The sequence below is a fragment of the Schistocerca americana genome, chromosome 2 (assembly GCF_021461395.2).
Source record: "Schistocerca americana isolate TAMUIC-IGC-003095 chromosome 2, iqSchAmer2.1, whole genome shotgun sequence".
Lineage (NCBI taxonomy): Eukaryota > Metazoa > Arthropoda > Insecta > Orthoptera > Acrididae > Schistocerca > Schistocerca americana.
In genome coordinates, this window is record NC_060120.1 from 200537686 (window position 1) to 200550734 (window position 13049).

Consider the following 13049-nt stretch of genomic DNA (forward strand, 5'->3'; position numbering starts at 1 on the left):
CTGGGAGGCAATCCATTATTGGATTGATCGCGATGGCGAAGAGAGCGACGCTCAAAACTGAGCCCTGTGGCACCCCATTCTCCTGGCGAAAGGTGTCGGACAGGACAGAACCCACACGTACCCGAAACTGTCGATCCATTAAAAAGGAATGAATAAAAAGAGGGAGGCGACCGCGAAAGCCCCATGTATGCATGGTGCGGAGAATGCCCGCCCTCCAACAGGTGTCGTAAGCCTTCTCCAAATCAAAGAACACAGCCGCGGTCGGGCGCTTCCGCAAGAAGTTATTCATAATGAAGGTCGACAAGGTAACCAGATGGTCAACAGCAGAGCGACGCCTACGAAATCCACATTGTACATTGGTAAGTAGGCGTCGAGACTCGAGCAGCCAAACCAATTGAGAGATAACCATTCGCTCCATCACTTTACAGACACAGCTGGTAAGCGAGATAGGTCGATAACTGGAAGGCAAGTGCTTGTCCTTCCCCGGCTTAGGAATCGGGACAACAATAGACTCGCGCCAGCATGAGGGAACATGTCCCTCAATCCAGATGCGATTGTATGTACGAAGAAGAAAACCTTTACCCGCAGGAGAAAGGTTCTTCAGCATCTGAATATGAATAGAATCAGGCCCTGGAGCGGAGGACCGTGATCGGCCAAGTGCGGTTTCGAGTTCCCGCATGGTGAATGGGGCATTATAACTTTCACAATTCGAGGAGCGGAAGTCAGGTGGCCTAGCCTCCTCTGCCTGTTTGCGGGGGAGGAAGGCAGGGTGGTAATGAGCGGAGCTCGAAACCTCGGCGAAAAAGCGGCCGAAGGCATTGGAGACAGCCTCAGGGGCCACAAGGACTTCATTCGCGACCTTCAAGCCAGAAACTGGGGAGTGGACCTTAGTGCCAGATAGCCGGCGCAGGCTACCCCAGACAACAGAAGAAGGAGTAGAACTGTTGAAGGTGCTTGTGAAAGCAGCCCAGCTGGCTTTCTTGCTTTCTTTAATAATACGACGACACTGAGCACGTAATCATTTATAATTAATACAATTCGCCACTGTAGGGTGACGCTTAAAGGTGCGTAAAGCACGTCGACGAGCACGTAAAGCGTCTCTACATGCTGCGGTCCACCAGGGGACCGGTACGCGACGTGGAGAAGAAGTAGGGTGAGGGATGGAATATTCAGCAGCAGCGAGAATGACTTCCGTGAGGTGTGCGACCTGACGATCGCAGCTTGTGAAGGTTTGATCCTGAAAGGTAGCCCTGGAAGAGAAGAGCTCCCAGTCTGCCTTGGAGATGGTCCAACGAGAGGAGCACGGAGAGGGAGTATGCTGCAGGAGATGGATAACACACGGGAAGTGGTCGCTCGAATATGTATCAGAAAGTGCATACCACTCAAACCGGCGTGCAAGTTGGGGAGTACATATAGATAGGTCTAAATGGGAATAGGTGTGAGATGTGTCCGAAAGAAAAGTAGGGGCGCCAGTATTGAGGCAGACAAGATCGAGCTGGTTGAAAAGGTCTGCTAACAAGGAGCCCCTCGGGCAGGATGCTGGAGAGCCCCAAAGGGGATGGTGGGCATTGAAGTCTCCAGTTAACAAAAATGGTGCAGGTAGCTGAGCAATAAGTTGCATCACGTCTGCCCTGGTAACAGCAGACGACGATGGAGTGTAAACGGTACAAAAGGAAAACGTAAAAGTGGGGAGAGTAATGCGGATGGCAACTGCCTGCAGGCCGGTGTGCAACGTGATGGGATCGTAGTAAATATCATCCCGGACCAGCAACATAACCCCTCCACGAGCTGGGATACCTACCACAGGGGGTAGGTCAAAACGCACAGAGGTGTAGTGTGCCAAGGCAATTTGATCGCAGGGGCGTAGCTTCGTTTCCTGGAGGGCTACGACAAGCGGACGGTGCAAGCGGAGCAGCAACTTCAAGTCCTCTCGGTTGGAGCGAATGCTGCGAATATTCCAGTGAATAAGTGCCATCGTAAGAAAAGAAAGATGAGAGAAGTGGTCACCTCGAAGGCCGCTTAGGGCCTGGCTTCGAGCGAGCACTGCCGCCGCTATCAGTAGGCGGACAGTCATCGTCCCTTGGGTCTATAGGATCATCGGCCATCTCGGGAGGATGGTCGGGAGGGGGAGCTTGCTCCGCCAGTTAACGGCCAGATGTACGGCGACCAGCGGTGCGGCCAGGCGAAACGGATGACGGCCTGGGGCGGCAGCCGCTGGGTGGCGCAAGAGAAGAAATGCGCTGTGGCGGGGAAGGAGAACTGTGCTTCCTATGCGCCTTTTTGGAAGGACGTGTAGTGGAAGTACCGGTAGAAGGCTGTGAGGTCGAGGTACGGAGGAAGTCTGCACGGGATGGTTCCTTCTTGAAGGCCCGTGCATCTGACTTCGGTGTCTTCGTTTTAGCAGAAGCTGAAGAAGGTGCTGGTGTCTGTGGGGTGATGGGAGGAAGAGGAGACGTCGACCGCGCGATCTTAGCACTGGCCGAACGGACGACCGTGGTGCTGAAGGTCAGATCGCATGTCTGGGTTGCTACCTCCCGGGTAGTCCGAGGAGAGGCGAGGACAGTACTGTATTTCCCCGCTGGGAGCAGCGTGGGCTTCCTACTAGCCAATAGCTTGCGAGCAGCCGAGGTGGACACTTTCTCTTTGACCCGAATTTCCTGGATACAGCGTTCTTCCTTATAGACAGGACAGTCGCGGGAGGATGCTGCATGGTCACCCTGACAGTTCACACAATGAGGAGACGGAGGTGGACAGTCACCCTCATGGGCATCCCTGCCACAGGTGACACATTTAGCCGCATTGGAACAAGACTGTCGAGTGTGATTGAAACGCTGACACTGGTAGCAGCGCGTAGGTGTCGGGATATAGGGGCGAACAGAAATAACCTCGTAGCCCGCCTTGATGCGCGATGGCAGCTTAACACTATCGAAGGTCAAGAAAATTGTCCGGGTCGGTACAAGGTCATTGTTGACCTTTTTCATGACCCTATGGACAGCCGTCACGCCCTGCTCAGCGAGGAATGATTGAAGCTCCTCGTCAGTCAATCCGTCGAGGGAGCCAGTATAGACCACACCACGAGACGAATTCAAAGTTCGGTGGGCCTCCACCCGGACAGGGAACGTGTACAGGAGGGTGGCCCGAAGCAGTTTTTGTGCCTGAAAGGCATTCTCAGTTTCCAGTAATAAGGTGCCGTTACGCAACCTGGTACAGGATTTGACAGATCCGGCTATGGCATCTACGCCTTTCTGAATAACGAAAGGGTTGACAGAGGAAAAATCCTTTCCGTCCTCAGTTCGAGAAACTACGAGGAACTGTGGGGCAGGCGGTAGTACTTTTGTCACTGTTGGCTGGTCACGTTTCCGTTTTTGGGTCGAAGTCGAAAGAGATGGAGTAGAATCCATTGCGGAGGAATCCCCCATGATTGCCAGCGTCTCCGATGGCGCGCTCCTTCCTTGTGGGGACCCTCTCAGAGGGCACTCCCGCCTTAGGTGAATGTTTACACCTCAGGTCACACCTCCCGAGAAACAGACGGAGGGACCAATCGGCATGGTCAGAAGGTATCAGCTCAGGCAATCACCCCTCCCCGGGCCTGGCCTTTACCAGGGGGTACGCGCGTGCCTTACATGTCTACCCAGGGCGGGGACTTACGCGTTACCCCGTCACCGGCTACGCGTGCGAACGCGTGGGTCGGCCTTCAGGCACGCACAGGGAGGAAGGAAGAGGAGGAAAAAGAAGAGAGAGAGGGAGAAAGAGGACAGACTGTCTCAAACGCCGAGGCGGAGACCAGAGAAGGCAAGGAGAAGAAGGCAATGAGAAGAAGGCAATGAGAAAGCAAGGGGAAGAAGGCAATAAGAAGGCAAGGAGAAGAAGGCAATGAGAAGGCAAGGAGAAAAAGGCAATGAGAAGGCAAGGAGAAAAAGGCAATGAGAAGGCAAGGAGAAGGCAAGGGAAAGAGTAAGGAAGACAGTGAGGTGGAGAAGAGCAAAGAAAGGAACCAACAAAAGGAAGGAAGAAACGAGAAGTGAAAAAACCAAAAGGACCACGATGATAGGTCGTGGAACCATCCGTCTCCGGACGCAGGCGCGAACTACCCCCGTGAGGGGGATGGACTCCTTTTAGTCGCCTCTTACGACAGGCAGGAATACCGCGGGCCTATTCTAATCCCCGGACCCGCAGGGGGGGTGGTGTGTGTGTGTGTGTGTGTGTGTGTGTGTGTGTGTGTGTGTGTGTGTGTGTGTGTGTGTGGAGGGGGGGGGGGGACAATAATTTTCTGGTTTGTAATAAAGCCCCCATCTGAATTTTCTGTAAGCTCTGTTCCTCTGTAGTAAAACACAAGTTAACACACAATTTTCTTTTTTACCTTCAGAACACACAGTTCTGCAATTTATTGTCTGTAACTAAACATCAGTTTGGTTTCTAAGTTGATAGACATGCTATTTAGCCAAATTGTTTCATGACATGCAGGCACAGTGAACTGTTTCATGGTGTGGAGGCACAGAAGTAGCCAAGTGTGATCAATGTCTAAAGCCAATGATTTTATTTTAATAGTCATTTTGTCATCAGTAGTGCAGTGAGAGTTAATTAGTGTAGTTTCATGCCACTGTTATGACCAGTTCACCTCATTAACTTTTTTTAGCTACATGTACTTTTGCCAGAGATTGTGGCCTATGCTAAATCACAAAGGCATTCATGACTGTTCTCGAACAGCTTGAAGCTACAATGGCCACTATCTTCCAGCTTCATACAGCCTTTGCAAATTGCACTGGCAACTAAGTGGTACGGCAGTTTCCCATTAAGCTTGACAGCTAGAGTTTTTGCTGATGTGGGCCCTGAGAGAACCCTGGTCTGGCAACGAACAGTCACCTGATGGCAGTTGGCTGGACATGCCAAAATATGGAGCTGTTTTGCAATAAAGGTAGATAGCTAATGTCATAAATACCAATCACATACCACCACCACCTAGGTTTGAGGCATAAATGGGATAACGAGAGAGCCAGCAAGCCTTGCCTGCCCTGCTTGTGCAACGATCTCCTCAATCAGTCTGGCCATCTCTAGAGGGAAAATAAGGAGCTGTTATTAGTAAGCTTTTTTAATAACAGGTGCATGATTGCCCTCTTGGGGAAATAGTATCAGAAGAGAAAAATTAACTGATGTACACTCTTTGTATTCCAGGAAGAATTTTCCATCCTGTGGAAGAGGTCATTCTGGGAGCAGTTAAAAGCACATGTTGCAGATCATTGCCCCCTTCACACCACATACTGTCACCTAAGTTCCAAGACCAAGTTTGAAGTACACTTGGGGTGTTTTAGATTTGGCAAAAGTGAGTCCAGGTATTTGTCAATTACGTGAGTATTCACAGTCGAGTTCCAGAGCTCAAGTTTAAAGTGAGCAACTTTGACTCTTCCATCTGCTCTTATTGCAGCTCTGCAGAATTATTTTTATTTTACTTATTTTTCAATTTCCATGCACTTTACTAATTAGTATACAGGCAGTAAGTGCTCAGATATTTTGAAACCTTAACTAACTTTACTCCATTTAAATTTTTTAATGAAAGCATTTTTCATGTGCTGATCCCAGTGACAACTAGTTTTACTGGAAATCCGTGACTTAAAAGATGTAACTAACTTTTTACTGCAGTTAAATTCAGCAATGTGTTAGCTTGTATGTATTTATGGACTTAGTGACAGCACTCAGTAGGAAGACAGGCATCCTGAAGTTTCAGTAATGAACTTCAGTGTATGTGAAACTAATTAACTTTTGAGATAATTAACACTGAAGTCCAGGAATAGCTACATTGCTCATTACAGATTTTGCCTCTTTACTTGTTGGATTCTGACCTTTACCATTATAGTTCTGATGACCTGATTTTTAAGCACTAGTTGACACAGACTCCATCTCCAGACCCACAGCAGTCATTGGACCAATGACTTTTTCAAACTCTTCAGTGTCCGGAACTTCTACAGACTGACGTGTGCACAGTCATCATTCTTGTCATATAGCTTTACAAACAAAGCGCGACCCTGCATTGAGACATGTCGAACGTTACAGACGTGAAAGGAGGAAAATCCGTGTACCTGGTGTGTTTATACTAACTTCAATGGGTCGTGCACATGACAGGTGTTTACCATTTATGTATTCTGACACATACAGCACCATCTATTGATCAATTTTCACAGTATTTTTTTCTTTTGTCATGTGTTTCCACCTTCTCTGATAATTTTATGTCATTCTGACCAGCGGTTTGAAAGTTTGATTATAATCACTCTGTACATGTGGGCCCCATGCTGTTGTGTATGTGGGAGACAGAGAGAGTGGAGTGACAATTTTTCCATCACTCATTGGTCAGTCACCACTTGGTTAGACTACAGTGATCTGGTACACTAATTACTATACATTTTTAAAATAGACGTTTTTAGTTAATAAACAGTCAGTGGTTCATTAATTTGGACAACATAAAAATTCTCTTCTAAATGTTTCTGACACACTAATTTTATTAAATCACTCTCTTGCTTTATGAGTGAACAATTTAATAACACTTCTTTCTTACCTGATGTTTATCAAACTCTTTGCTAAGAAGTGTCTGTGCACCAAATGCTCTGATAGTGCTGAGTCCCTGGATAGAGGCATTTAAATGTGTGAATATTGGACTCCGAGCTGCAAGAGAAAGTTTTAATAATTGCAATTACAAAAAGTCAGACATTTTGAAGATCTAGTATTTCTGTTTTTACACAGTAGCATAACAAACTGGACATGTACTCACTAATTGCTTCCAGTCTCTTTAAACTGCCTGCAGTTGAAAGGAAGAGTTGGCGCATAATACAACCAAAAACTGCAAGTAAACATGTAGGAACTAGCAACCAATAATTTACAACTGCTACCATGGTGACAACTCCAAGAAGTACCAGGATGATCTGAAAATTGGAGCTGAACAATAAGTTTTGAAACAACAGATTTCACTTACTTTTTGAATGTACCACCTATCCACTCACATGAAAGCATTCCATAATAGAAACTGGCAACTTCTCATCAACAATTCCCATGTCCTTTGAAAATCTGTTCACTATTCTGCCTGTGAAGAAAATTAATTATTAACCTTGGAAGAATATATTTTGTGTGAATAATATATTTTGCATTAGAACTGTTACAGACTATGATAATGCAAAAGTAAGTAAAACCAACCTGAAGGATTAGCATTGAAGAAACGCATTGATGCAGTTAAGACACTCTTGAACATGTTGTTATGCAGGCACATGGAAGCATGGATTGCAAACCAAAAGAATAAAAATGAACGTCCAAGTGTTGACAACAATGTCCCAATTGTCAATCCAGTATAAATGTAAGTGCATGTGAATGTATCTAACCAAGACACTGCTCCAGTTTTGTTTCCAGTAATAGTAGTATTAGTAATGTATTGCTGCTCCTCATTGTTTGTCCTGTTGGAAAATCAGGAATGGTGAATAAACCTTTTATGTTAAAAATTTTGTAGACGATAATGATTAGGATATTACATGGTGCTTAAGTGGTTTCCTAGTCTAACTGAAGCTAAAATTATAGAAGAAGTCCTTTATCTCATCATTTCAGTGAACCCTGTTACATAATACTTATGACCACTATAGTTTTGCAATTTTAAAAGCAGATTGTGCACAAATAGATTGTTTGCCACACCATGTAGGTAAGTTGTTATATTTAGTAATGGTATACAATTTTAAGTTTTATAATTCTACACTGTTAGACATCAGGACACTAGGTTATATATTTTACACTAAATTCTTACACCAAGTCGAATTCTCTGTTTTCATTAATCATTATACTCCGATTTATTAAGCAAGTATTAGATTTTTAATTAAGTTATACACAGGTCCAGAATGTTTATAGATATTGTGGATTATTTGTAGCCTGACAAAGTCAACTGCATGTCCATTTCATGTTACATTGGTGTGTGTATATTCTAATGGAAAGTTAACATTCTTTGTAGGTGATTAGAAATGTATAAACTGAGTACTGCCGTACAGTGTCTGGTACATAATTTATTGGTGTAAATTTTCTAGCTAAATATCTGCTCAATACAAAATCCAAGAAATGTTTCTGATTTACTGTCTTCTCCAGCATTTTTAATTTACATACCTCTTCCTCTTTTTTTAAGAAGGAATTTGCCTCTGGTTAGTCAGTGAATGTTTCTATTGGAAGATTATGTTTTAATTAACCCAGTTTATGATATTGATGGAGCATCACATCACCCACATAAAATACTGTCTCACAAAGAATGGTTAATTTAAACCTGCAGTACTGTAGGGAGACATCAAACACACAACTGTAGGTAACAGAGTATCATAACAAAATGTTCTATCAGGAATTTATTAATATTTGAAGAAGGGTTAAAAATTAATACTGCATTATTCTGTGGAAATATGATTAGTCATGCACACAATGCAAATGATGTTTGCAAATATTTTGAGGAACTCACCAATATGCAACCCAATAATCAGCTCCACTTGTTATAATGGGAGTGAGTATAAATCCTATCAAAACTACAACACGTAGAAGCCAGCTGCCACCAGCAGAAAAGTAGGCATTATATACAGTGGCTGATAAATGACCCAATGTTCTCATTTCAGACTCAGGTAAAGGGTAATTTGCCATATCCATTGACCTCATGCTTTGCTGTAACCAAAATTGAGAAATCCTTTAATGTATGCTCAACCATTTGACAAGACAATAACAGTGATAAATGTCAACTTTAGATTTTATACAATCCCAGCAGTGCAATTCCTTGCTGAACACTGAGGAATTTGTCATGTGATCATGGTCTGATAAAATGTGACTAAACTTATCCATTGTGACCACTGCAGAAACTTTTCACTGAATGTAAAATGAAATTCAACTGCACTTAACTGCAGGAAACATTTCAATGTATCTTGTGTATTAATTATGATGTGATCACTTCAAGTTAACATATGTTGTGTGGACCTCACTTGGCAAACTGAGCTATGTGGTAGAACTGAAGCAGATTATTCGTTCAGTTCTATACATCCTATCAATCATCTCAGATGTTAAACAAGTCAATTTGTATAAAGATAAGCAATCCATGGAAACTATCTGCTCACACCATCAACAAAATCACTGGACTGGTGAGTACTATTTCTGCTTATGCCATCCAAACTTAATCTAATGAATTAAAAGTAAATTGCTCAGTGCTGTTGTATCCTCAGTTATTGTTATAAAGCTGCATGACAAATAACAAATTAATAGGACTTAGTAGTACATATGTAAAAATATTTTCATTGGAAAATACCTTTGTAATGAAGTAAATATTAAACTCCTAATACAAAAAATAACAGCTACACAATAAAACTGAAGTGGGAGCAACTTTTTCACAGTAGCAGCTTTCCTACTAATTGACTCATTTATATGGCTAATTAGTTTCATGGTCCATAGATCATATGCATAATGTGGACCAAGTCATTTTACATTGAATTATGAAAACATGCTGAAATTTTTTATTATTAAAGATAACAGTAATAGGTAGTCTTCTGAAGAGAAGGAGTTGTCAACCAGAAACTTTTTCAGTTTGTTTTCATATTTAACTTTGCTGTGTGTCAGACATTTGATCTCATTAGGTGTAGTCAAAAATTTTAATTGCAGCATTGTACACCTCTTTTTGTGCTAAAGACAATCTAAATGTGAAGTAATGAATGTCATTTTTCCTTCTGAAATTTTAATTACATATATCATTCTTTCTTTTGAGCTGGAGTGGATTATTTACAACAAATTTCACAAGGGAATAAATATACTGTGAAGCTGTAATCAGAGTAGCCAACTCAAACAGAAATCTACATGATGATCAAGGGCGAGCACCACATAATATTCTTGCAGCATATTTTTGAGCCACGAAGACTTTCTTCAATATGAGTTACCAAACAATATTATTCCATATCATGATATTGAATGAAAGTATGCAAAATGTCAACTTACTGATTTGTGTCTCCAATATTTTCAATTATTCTAAGTGCAAATGTGGCTGAAGTAAGTTGTTTTAGCACTTACACAATGTGCTTTTTCCAGTTTATCTCTCATCAATACAGACACCTAACAATTTTGAAGTTTCCTCCCTATTCATTATTTCCTCACAATAAGTTACACTGATCATTGGCGTAGCACCCTTGGATGTGCAGAACTGAATATATTGTGTCTTTTTAAAACTGAGGGGGGAGACCATTTGTAGAATACTAGTAAATGATACATCTAAGAACACTGTTCACCCTTCTGTTTCTGTATGTATGTTTGGATTGATTACAATATTTGTGTCATCTGTAAAAGGAATTAATTCTGCTTGTTCTGTATTACATTGAAGATCATTTACATAAATGAGGAACAGTGGTGGACCTAAGATTGAGCCTTGGGAAATCGAACATGTGATTTTGCTCCAGTCAGATTAATTTCCCTGCATTACATTGTTGAATGAGTAAGTACAACCTCCTATATTCTTTTGTTAGACATGACATTGTACATTGTTTGGCTATACCACAATTCCCACAGGACTTCTGCTTATCTGCAAGAACATTGAGATTCACACAGTAAAATGCCATTGACAGGTCACAGAAAATACCAGCTGATTTTATTATTTAATGCTTCTAAAATTTTGTTAGTGAACATGTCAATAGCATTCTCTGTAGAGCAGCTCTTCTGAAATTCCAACCTTATATACTGAGGATATTATTGTTGGTCAGGTGAGATTCTGTTCTCTGTTATGTCACCACCTCAAAAAATTTGGAATAAGTCAGCAGTGAAACAGGTCAGTAGTTACTGATACTTCTCCTGTCACCTTCCTTATAGAGGGATTTACAGTGACATTTCTGTCTCTGGAAAAAGGCCTAAGTTAGTGTTGCATTTCATATTTCAGATAACATGCCTTATTATATGGAAACAAGTAATTAGTACTCTTGGAAGGAGCATAAAATCCAGATGAAATTTTGAGAGAAAATATAATTTTCTTTATTCCAGGAGGAGAAGATTCTGAGAATTACTTTTTAAAAATACTGCTGTGGTTTTTCTCTAACTGCTTGTCCCTGTGCTTTCTACTGTATTTAAGTAATAATTGTGAAATGTATTTGCCATCTGTGCCTCAACATTCATAGCCCATCCAATCAGTGCTATAGCAATTTATTCTGTTCTGTGGCTGGTTGTCCTGCCTCTTGTATCAGTACATTCCATACAGCTGTATGTCTGTTGTTGGAATAATTATTTCTGACATTATGTCGATGTTCCCTGATTTCTTAACTTTTCTTAGTAATTGAGCAGTTTTTGTAGCGGGCAGCTACTGCAGGATCTCTTACCTGTTCTTGCCAACAGTCATTTCCATTTTCTTTTCGCAAGATACTTAAATCCCTCGTATTAGCATTTGGTTTATTATAACTTTCATTCTAGGTCGTCTCTTGTAAACTGTTCTTAAAAGCATTTGTCCTGGAGTCAATTATTCTAACTGACTTCCACTGAAGAGCACCCATACTGCAAGGCACTATGTTATTTATCCTGACAAACAATGCATCATGATCAATTATTTCTTTGCTTTGAGCTTCATGAAAGAAAACATCAATTAGGATCCTACTGTTTTTATCCAACTGTGCTAGAAAGTTGGATACTAAGAAATTGTAAGTTTCCAGATCATTTTTCCTATTACAATACTTCAAAAAATCTACATAGAAGTCACCAGACTGTTTGTTAAGCATAGCAAGCATAGTAAGGAATCCAAATTCCTCGAACAGTTCAAAATTTCCCAGTGGGGATCTGTATAAATTTACAATTTAAAGTGAACTTTTTTTCAGTAGTAATTCACAAGCATGCACTTCCGAGTGCTGATCACTACAAAATCTTTCCCAATGTTTTTGAATTTTGGCTCTGTATTAATATACATAACTGTTAATCCCACAGTAGTTCTACGTGAGTAAGCTGCTGGAGTCAAATCTCATGTGATTTATGCTACTCTGTGGTTATGTGGTTCTCAAAGTACATGATGCATATCTTATCAGATGCTCTCCAAATTTTTCAAACAGACAAGAAGCTCTTCTATGTAATTACTCAGTTCTCTAATATTCTGGTGAAATAAGCTAACTACTTTTCTGAACATTCTTAAGCATCTTTCAAAACAGGGTGCCTGAGTCCTGATCCTGACCTAAAAGAGGTACTCCCCAGACCCAAACAGCCAGAGAGATCTTTGTGAGATTGTGGCCCCACATGCATTTTCTGCAAAAAGCTCAGCCAATCCATCTTGCCCTCTCATATGTTGCTTTAGATAGTGTTAAGTACATCCACATCTCCCAGTGGTAGCAACAGGCACTGCACACTCATGGGATTTCACTCAAGTCAGCAGTAGCCTGCTCAACTGTGTGTCAACATTGCTTACAGCAGTGTTAACCCAGGGCTGGTCATGGCACTACAGCACCACCACAAAACACCCATTTGTGCATGTTGTTGCTACTCCTGTCTCATCCAGATCACCCCTAATGCTGTAATTAATGTCCTTAGCCAGACTGCTCCCCACTCCTCCTACTACAATAACCTGATGCTCTGTACTTAAATGTTTGCACAAATTCCTTATGTCTTCTGTCACCTGGAAAAGCCTACCACTTTGCTTCACAATATTGATGACCTGGTACCCTGTTCCTAACTTGTCCTGTACCATCTGGCCTACACCCCTCCAATGGTTACTACCTAGCAGGAAGACTTCTTCCTACTCTTACTTTGAACTGATCCCACAGCTGGATGAGGCTTTTCCTCTTGTACTTCAAGTAACAAGTCAAATTTTTTCACTACTGTAAGCTCTGCATGTTCTGGTTCAGCCTGAAGTGCACTAGTCTGTTTCCTGTTCACCAATTCTGTTGTCTCTTGCATGGTCTACAGTTCCAAGGAAGAGCCTTGTCAGGTTTCCCACTACAGTCAACCACAGGTGAAATTCCAACCCACACTCTATGCATACCACTCTCATCAACTATTCTTTGGCAACAGCCACGTTTATCATGCATTGCATCACAGATTACATGCTTAAAAATGGA

General features: G+C 42.1%; 1 protein-coding gene across 1 annotated transcript in view; it reads right to left on the reverse strand.

Moving 5' to 3' along the window:
* Positions 1-13049, reverse strand: part of LOC124595159 (ATP-binding cassette subfamily C member 4-like) — a 119287-nt gene that overhangs the window by 78901 nt on the left and 27337 nt on the right. The window contains exons 13-17 of the mRNA XM_047133769.1: positions 8465-8661; positions 7180-7433; positions 6990-7069; positions 6761-6911; positions 6548-6654 (exon numbers count right to left, since the gene is read on the reverse strand). Coding sequence (XP_046989725.1) covers positions 6548-6654; positions 6761-6911; positions 6990-7069; positions 7180-7433; positions 8465-8661 — 789 coding nt within the window. The remainder of the gene's footprint in view (positions 1-6547; positions 6655-6760; positions 6912-6989; positions 7070-7179; positions 7434-8464; positions 8662-13049) is intronic.